General features: G+C 43.8%; 1 protein-coding gene across 2 annotated transcripts; it reads left to right on the top strand.

The window, feature by feature from the left end:
- Positions 1-3,826: 3,826 nt before the first annotated feature.
- On the top strand, positions 3,827-5,720 carry LOC137228682 (zinc finger protein 396-like). Of its 2 annotated transcripts, XM_067745583.1 has the most exons (2): positions 3,827-4,849; positions 5,559-5,720. In XM_067745583.1, the coding sequence occupies exons 1-2, from the start codon at positions 3,943-3,945 to the stop codon at positions 5,618-5,620; spliced, it is 969 nt and encodes a 322-aa protein (XP_067601684.1). In that variant the 5' UTR covers positions 3,827-3,942; the 3' UTR covers positions 5,621-5,720. The 2 variants fall into 2 exon arrangements, with proteins under 2 accessions (XP_067601684.1, XP_067601683.1); XM_067745582.1 differs by lacking the exon at positions 5,559-5,720 and having other exon boundaries at positions 3,827-5,073.
- The last annotated feature ends 3,185 nt before the right edge of the window (positions 5,721-8,905 follow it).

The raw sequence follows: 8,905 nt of genomic DNA on the forward strand, positions 1-8,905 counted from the left end.
CTCACCAATCACTAAGTCTGCACTGAGCCTGCCATATGTAGGATTTCACTGAAGGCACAGGGAGAGGTATGAAGACGGGAGGTCCCCGCACAAGGCTTTCATAGTAACTGCTCAGCTTCTCAATCTTTCAGTCACTTTCTCAGGCCTTAGCAGATGCCCTGGGACAACAGAAGGCCTACAGCTGGGTGCTCCTCCTTCAGTTCAATTGTTGTATAGATCTCAGCCCCGTAAGTCCATACTGTGCAGTTAGTTCCCCTGATCCTGTAAGCAAAGTGTTCTTATATCTTGTGCAGCTTTCCTAAATCTTCTCAGTGAAAGAGTTGTTCCCCGTGATTTAGCCTGCCATTTTCAGAAGATATCCAAGTCAATCCTTAGTAAAATTCTACTCTTCCCACATAATCTAATAGTAAAAAACAAATGAACAAACAAACAAACAAAGCTTCTGTCAAAAAAATGTCATTTTCTGTTTCTTTACTTATTGGTAAAGATGCTATTAAAACACTTCTAAATAACTGAGAAGCAAGGCAGATGGCCAAACAAGATAAGGGAAAATATCTGGTTAATTCACAAACTGGAGAGTTAGTCTGAACAATGGGGATAAAAGGAACAGTCCCCGAATTAGGCTAAATAGACATTCTCCCTTTTAAAAGGCGATCCCATTTTCAGCATTGTTATATATATATATATATATATATATATATATATATATATATATATATATATATATATATACATATATATATATATATTTTTTTTTTTGCTGGACGTGGGCCTATCACTGTTGTGGTCTCTCCCATTGTGGAGCACAGGCTCCAGACGCGCAGGCTCAGCGGCCATGGCTCACGGGCCCAGCCGCTCCGCGGCATGTGGGATTTTCCCGGACCGGGGCACGAACCCGTGTCCCCTGCATCGGCAGGCGGACTCTCAACCACTGCGCCACCAGGGAAGCCCTATATATATATATATTTTTAAATTAATTAATTAATTTAATTTTGGCTGCATTGGGTCTTCGTTGCTGCACGTAGGTCTCTCTAGTTGTGGTGAGCGGGGGGCTACTCTTCATTGCGGTGGCTTCTCTGGTTGCAGAGCACAGGCTCTAGGCACGTGGGCTTCAGCAGTTGTGGTGTGAGGGCTCAGTAGTTGTGGCACACGGGCTTAGTTGCTCCACGGCACGTGGGATCTTCCCGGACCAGGGCTCAACCCATGTGCCCTGCATTGGCAGGCAGATTCTCAACCACTGAGCCACCAGGGAAGTCCAGCATTTATATATTATGTCCTCCCTGAAGCAAATTTCTCTTTATGCAAAGCATAAAGTAATCAGGTATTTCATCAAGAGGGAAAGAACTTGTTTTTCGCTTCCTCGATGACAAGTGGGTGTGCACACCATTTGACTCACAGGAGGCAGAGGTAGCACCAGGCTGAAGATGCAAAGCCAGGAAGGTGACCTCATCAGAAAGATTATGGCCAGGTCAGGGATCAGTGCTAAATCCATCAGTCAACCTGGGCAAGGGCAAGTCCATCAGAGTGGACACGAGCTAAGGATGTGAGGTGGCCTTGGCAGTCAGCAGGCCATGGTGCCTGGGGGGAGGGCAGCAGACCTGGAGAAGGCCACAGCAGCTGCAAGGATCTGGTGAGACCTTGTAACTGGGGCAGTCTGCTTTAATTTCCTTCTTGTCCGGAGCCAGCCTCGTTCTCAATAGGACCAGCCCAGAGGAATGCAGGGGAAGAGAATTTCACACTGGTTTCTGTGGGCAGAGAGGGAAGTGGAATTTTATCCCTCTCCTGACAGAGGCAATTACAGCCTCCAGAAGCAAAGCCCAGGCGGTATTTCCCCAGAGCTGATCCTATTTCTCTCCCCGGGTTGACAACTACCTCAGGACAGGGATAATGGTTGTTGATAATATCTGCCACTGTGCTGATTTGAAACTAAAAGAGGGATTAAATGTTCAAGCAGAAAAGCATAAGGAAAAAAAAATCAAGACAGGCTTGCAGGCTTCTGTCTGCCTCAGATAACCACTGCTGAGTCTGGGTTGTGCAACTGAGAGGCTAACACCCCTTCTCTCCTGGAGCCTGGAAGGAAACGGGGTAGATCAAGGGCTCCCCACTTTCCCGGGCTCCCTGCCTCAATTACCTCATTCGTAGCATCTCTAAACGAAAAGGCCAGGTATTGACCCTGTCATAAACTGGGCCTTACCCAAAGCAGGATTTCCAATTTTTTTTTTTTTTTTGCGGTACGCGGGCCCCTCACTGCTGTGGCCTCTCCCTTTGCGGAGCACAGGCTCCGGACGCACAGGCTCAGCGGCCATGGCTCACGGGCCCAGCCGCTCCGCGGCACGTGGGATCTTCCTGGACCGGGGCACGAACCTGCATCGCCTGCATCGGCAGGCGGACTCTCAACCACTGCGCCACCAGGGAAGCCCAGGAATTCCTTTTAAAGCATCAACTCATTGACAAGACTCTGCTTAAGTACCATCAATGTCAGGAAAACTGTTAGGGGGTTCCTTTTCATTTCATTTTACTCTGTATTAAAACACATGCAAGGGCTTCCCTGGTGGCGCAGTGGTTGAGAGTCCGCCTGCCGATGCAGGGGACACGGGTTCGTGCCCCGGTCCGGGAAGATCCCACGTGCCGCGGAGTGGCTGGGCCCGTGAGCCATGGCCGCTGAGCCTGCGCGTCCGGAGCCTGTGCTCCGCAATGGGAGAGGCAACAACAGTGAGAGAGGCCCGCGTACCGCAAAAAAAAAAAAAAAAAAACGCATGGAATTCCCCGGAGGTCCAGCAGTTAGGTCTCGGCACTTTCACTGTCGAGGTCGCACGTTCAGTCCCTGGTCAGGGAACTAAGATCCCGCAAGCCACGCTGATCGGCCAAAAGGAACAAACAAAAAACGACAACAACAACAAAAAACGCGTGCAGAACAAAAGAGCATGCTGAACAGGGTAATTCTCCATCCTACCTCAGTCTCCTCCCTGTGGAATCATTGTTGTATTTTAAAAATATTTATTTATTTTATTTTTGGCTGCGTTGGGTCTTCGTTGCTGCGCACGGGCTTTCTCTAGTTGCGGCGAGTGGGGGCTACTCTTCGTTGCTGTGTGCGGGCTTCTCCCTGCGGTGGCTTCTCTTGCTGCGGAGCACCGGCTCTAGGCGCGCGGGCTCAGTAGTTGTGGCTCACGGGCTCTAAAGCACAGGCTCAGCAGTTGTGATGCACGGGCTTAGTTTCTCTGCGGTATGTGGGATCTTCCCGGACCAGGGCCCGAACCCATGTGCCCTGTATTGGCAGGCGGATTCCTAACCCCTGCACCACCAAGGAAGTCCTCCACTGTTGTATCGTAGCAGGAGGGTTTTGTACATGTGTTCATATGCGTGTAGCACCCTTCCTTAAACCAGCACCATACACACCTTTTTTTTTGTTTTTAATACATATGACAACATAGCTCTATATTAAGTTCCTTTTTGAGCACTCTAACTGACAGAAAGTTGTACCTCAAATTGAACTGGAATTTCTGCAGATTTCAAATGGTTAAGTCCTTATTTGGGCTTCTAGAACATTACAGAATGAGTTGAACTCTTCTACTCAGTGATGGTTCTGCAAGAACATCAAGACAGCGATCTTCTCTCATTTATCTTCTCCAACCCTCTGTAAGCAGCTCCTTGCCCCTTTTGTGTTTGTTCATCCCTGTTTTCCTTAGATCTTAAGCATAAAGATGAGATCGTTAGGCAACATTTAAGTTAGCTCCTGATTTCTGCTTTTCTAAATATACACAACACCTTGCCTAACCTGTCGATTCCTTTCCTGGATTAGAAGGAATAAGAATAAAGAATTGCTTCCCCGGCTTCTCCCCCAAAATGTGGGGTCGTCCTTCCTAGGCCAGAGGAGTGTCCATAAGGAGAGTTTCACCTTCTTGAAGATTAAAGCCTAGCAGTTCTGAGCTATTCCCAGTCCAAATGTCTGCAAAATTGAGAGAGACATCAAAACTCCTTCCACAAACTTCAGGGGACCCTGACTGCATTCTGGTAATGAAGGTGGAAGAGGGAGGGCAGGCCTGTAATATGGTCTCCAGCCGCCACTGGAGCAGCTACTACAGCTCAGAGACCTACCGCCAGCAGTTCAGGCAGTTTGACTACCAGGAGTCACCTGGGCCCTGGGAGGCTCTGAGCCGGCTCCGCGAGCTGTGCTGTCAGTGGCTGAGGCCAGAGGTGCACAGCAAGGAGCAGATCCTGGGGCTGCTGGTGCTGGAGCAGTTCCTGGCCATGTTGCCTGAGGAGCTGCAGGCCTGGTTTCAAGAGAACCGACCAGAGAGTGGAGAGGAAGCCGTGGTGATGCTGGAGGAGCTGGAGAAAGAGCAGGAGACGGTGGCTGAACAGGTCTTTCTTGGACAAAATGAGGACATGCTTGCAAAGAAGCTACCAACTTGTGAAATCACTCAGGAGACAACACGTAGCCAGCTTAAGCCCACAAAAAAGCAACTGCAGTGGGCATCGAAGGAGCTTCACACCTTAAGACAAAATGATAGAGACACCAGAACTATAAATGTGAAATCAGCTTCAAGGCGAAAGACTTCTTCAGGCAAAGAACTGCATTACAAAGTTTCTAACACTCTTCAAATGAATGCTTCCCAGAGTTTCACATTTAGAGGAACCTGTGAACAAGATAGAAAGTTTGAAAGAAGACAGGGAAACCGTCCTCGAAAAAAACAACACAAGTGTGATGAATGTGGGAAAGTCTTTAGTCAGAGCTCAGCCCTTAATCTACATCAGAGGATCCACAGTGGAGAGAAACCTTATACATGTGACGTGTGTGCAAATACTTTCAGCCGAAGTGCAATCCTGATTCAACATCGAAGAATCCACACTGGGGAGAAACCCTTCAAATGTCATGAATGTGGGAAAGCCTTTAGTCAGAGCTCGAATCTTTTCAGACATAGGAAAAAACATGCTGGAGAAAAAGTCCCATCAGTGCTGTGAGGGAGTCAAAGCATTTACTGAGAACTTTTTCAACAGGGGAGCAGATACAAGGCACCAATACTCCTTTAGTATAAATTGGTAGTTTCAGTGGGCACCAATTTCCTTTCAAAGGTTGTAGAGAATGTAGAATATTTTCTGTCAGCATTGTTTGCTTTTCTGCTTTTCAGTACAGTGTCAGTTCAGATGATTGAAATTCTAAAGCTTAAATTGGATTTCCATCCCTAGTGCAACTCTTGAAAAGATACTCTCAGACATGTTCTACTGTTTCCATTATTAACACAAATAATGAACTAGTATGTTCCTTTTTAGACAAGTACATTTTCCCTGTTGAGAAGGAGTGTGTGAGTTAGTATATAAGTGGGTATTCTCCATTTCGTTACTTGCACATTGGAGTTATTAGACCAAAGATTAAATCATTTTTTTAAAAAAATTACCTGGGAATTCTCTGGCAGTCCAGTGGTTAGGACTCCACGCTTTCACTGCTGCAGGCCTGGGTTCAATCCCTGATCAGGGAACTAATATCCTCCAAGTCACGTGGCGTGGCCAAAAATAATAATAATAAAATAAAATAAATTTCCTGTTTTATTTTCTGTTACCAGATTCAAAATATGAGAATAGGATTGAGGAGACCCAAAAGAATATGTACCTCAAGACCTAATCTGAAATGTCCAGGGTCATTGTTAGGAAGCAGGTGAGTAAAGGGACTTTACTCATCTCTTACGAAAACCTGAGAACCTACATACTGTTCTGTTTCAATTTTTAAAATTGAGGTATAGTTGATGTATAGTATCATCTATACATACTGTTGATGATACTAAGTAATTTCCTGTGTAGGAAAAAAAAAATCTCCTTTACAATTTATATTGGAAATATCTCAGTGAAAGCATTAAGATTTGCTCTACATGTCTTCAGGAAGTGGCCTAAATATGATGAGTGTTCTAATAATGAATAGTTATCTGTGGGTGCTTATATAAAGTTGATGATCACCTTAACATAAAGAAATAAGGAAGATGAAGAAAAGACTGATGTTACCAAACAAGACTGATGTTACCTGGTAAGTGCAGCACATAATGGAGAAGCGTACTTACCTGGAACTGGGAACCCTTAACAGCTGGTGACTATCCTTCAGAGTTCTTCATGGCCTCTGTTCTGGCATAAATCAGCTGTGAACATGTTTCAGGCATCCCAGGACAACCTTTTCAGGGTCTTATGCATTCTTAGTAAATGAGTTTCTAGACAATTTATCATGATGTTAAGACCTTGCATTTTGATACTCTTGTACAAATGAGAAAATCACTAAAGTTCGATTAAAAAAAAAAAGAGAGAGAAAACCCCAGGAATAGTCATGAAAAAATAAGGAAAAAAAAAAAGAAGTGATGACACCAGTGAGTTCTAAGAAAATTTGGATTCTGGGCTCTGAGACTAAAATGCTCATCACAATCAGAAGTTGGACTACGATAGGCCATGCCAGAGAAAGCTCTACTAAGTCTCAGACTTCCCTGGTGGTGCAGTGGTTAAGAATATGCCTGCCAATGCAGGGGACTCGGGTTTGAGCCCTGGTCCAGGAAGATCCCACATGCCGTGGAGCAACCAAGCCCGTGCGCCATAACTACTGAGCCTGCGAGCCACAACTACTGAGCATGCGAGCCACAACTACTGAAGCCCACGCACCTAGAGCCCATGCTCCACAACAAAAGGGGCCACCACAATGAGAAGCCCACGCACCGCAACGAAGAGTAGCCCCCGCTCGCTGAAACTAGAGAAAGCCCACGTGCAGCAATGAAGACCTAATGCAGCCAAAAATAAATAAATTTAAAAATAAATAAATAAAATAAAAATGAAAAAAAAAAAGCTCTGCTAAGTCTCTTCCTCTTGACCTTGAAAGTGTTTATTTTGACGTCACCAGGTTTCTCACAGGATCAAGATAATTATGATGCATGTGTGGTTCTATTATTTTGTGATAATATTTCTGAATTGAAAATATTTAGTAATCTATGTACAGATGTAAAGAGGGTGAAAACTTAGGAAAAAACAAATCTTTGGTTTCATTCGATTAGTATAAATGAGAGTAAAATTTAAAAAAAGGGAGATTGTCAAATTTATGTTGAACAGAGGATATTTTAAAAGGATGAATGTAATAAAATGTATTGGAGGGCTTGTAATCATGAAAATGTTAATAACAGGAAAACCTAAATGGGATTCATATAATTGTTGTTAGGTCAGGAACAGATCAAGTGAATTAAAATACCAGAAGAGTTAGTTAAATTAGGGAAACTGGAACCTCACAGGAACTTAGGTCTGGTGCCTTTTTTAGAAGTTCTAGGAATTCATGATTTGGGATATAGAGCCATAATATCTAAGTTTATGGAATTGAGCCCTATAGTGTCTAGTGACACTCTTAACAGTAATAAAAAGATAATTTTTCCCCACATATTTTCTGATGAAATAAATAATATTAAAAAAAAGAAAGAGTCCATTGAGTTTAACCCACATTTAATTCAATCAGATTCTCTTGTTTAAAAAGTAAATGACTGGTATTTTTTTAAAGTATTCTGACAATATATAACATAATGTCCCCCTTTCCAGGGATTCTTAATAAAACTCTGTATGTATTACAAGAATACATGGATTGTCGTGTGTCCCATGGTGCCACCGTTACCCAATATGGAGGCAACCATGAGAAATGAAAGTCCTTAGAAGGAGAAGGGAAGATAGGCCTCATGGTGAACTTCTTTGTTCCTCATGAAGTGTAAACATTTCATTATCTGAAAATCCAGTCATATCTAGTGCTTGGAGTAACTCCTGAGACAAATGTGGGATTACATGCTCTGCTTAGTTAGAATATTGATAAATATTAGATTAGTAAGGGGAGAGGAGAATATAAATTTTAATTTTAGAATTTTCTGATAGTGATTATACTTTGTAGCTCTAGTAAATATGAATAAGTATTGAGTTTTGTACATTTTCATTTATTAAAAATGTAGGAGTCTTTTTATTTGGGTCTCATTCTTTTTGTAATTAAAGAGAGGAACAAGCCATCTATTAAAGCAGCAAATGCCTCAAAAAAAAAAAAAAAAGAATAAAGAATTAAGTAGTTAAAGAATGACTAACTCTCCTACCCTAGCTTCCCCTAAGTAAATTTGCAATTGAAGCCTGAGGACGCAGGCGGATTACGTGGGCAAGAGAACAACCAGTTGCAGGCAGGCCACGTGAGCAAGACAGCATGGCAAGGAAGACTAGGAGAAATCAGCAGTCCTGCACGCAATGGAAAAGTGACGCAGAATCTGACCTCCTGCCTTAACAATTAACTGAGATTTTTTTCTCTTTAAAAATTGTTATGGCTGGGCTTCCCTGGTGGCGCAGTGGTTGAGAGTCCGCCTGCCGATGCAGGGGACACAGGTTCGTGACCAGGTCCGGGAAGATCCCACATGCCGCAGAGCGGCTGGGCCTGTGAGCCATGGCCACTGAGCCTGCGCGTCCGGAGCCTGTGCTCCGCAATGGGAGAGGCCACGACAGTGAGAGGCCCGCGTACCGCAAAAAAAAAAAAAAAAAAAAAAAAAAAAATTGTCATGGCTGAGCAGAATCTTTGGAGTTGGTCTCTGGACATAAGTCCGCCTTCTCCCCAGATCGCCGGCTTTTCTGAATAAAGCAACTTTCTTCTCTACTGAAGCTTGCCCCTCAATTTATTGGCTGTTGAGTGGCCAGGGGCAGAACCTGCATTTGGGTACACCTCTCTCTCTCCCATCACCCACCCCTTTATCACGTGATTCATTTCTGGCCAAAATATTTTGAGTTTCTCTATTCCTCATGTGGCATTGTAGAACTAAAATAATTGTACATATTTCTTGCCAAAGAAAAGCATTCATAGTAGTAAGCTTGCTTGGAATTAAATAAAATGAGTTAATTTCTTTTGTGAAAGGTTTGTTTTTGCCATTATAACTTT

Source organism: Pseudorca crassidens, chromosome 8, assembly GCF_039906515.1.
Source record: "Pseudorca crassidens isolate mPseCra1 chromosome 8, mPseCra1.hap1, whole genome shotgun sequence".
NCBI classification, from domain to species: Eukaryota; Metazoa; Chordata; class Mammalia; order Artiodactyla; family Delphinidae; genus Pseudorca; species Pseudorca crassidens.

Excerpts from the sequence above, each read along its gene's own strand:
- LOC137228682 (XM_067745582.1), top strand. The coding sequence starts at position 3,943 with ATGTCTGCAAAATTGAGAGAGACATCAAAACTCCTTCCACAAACTTCA.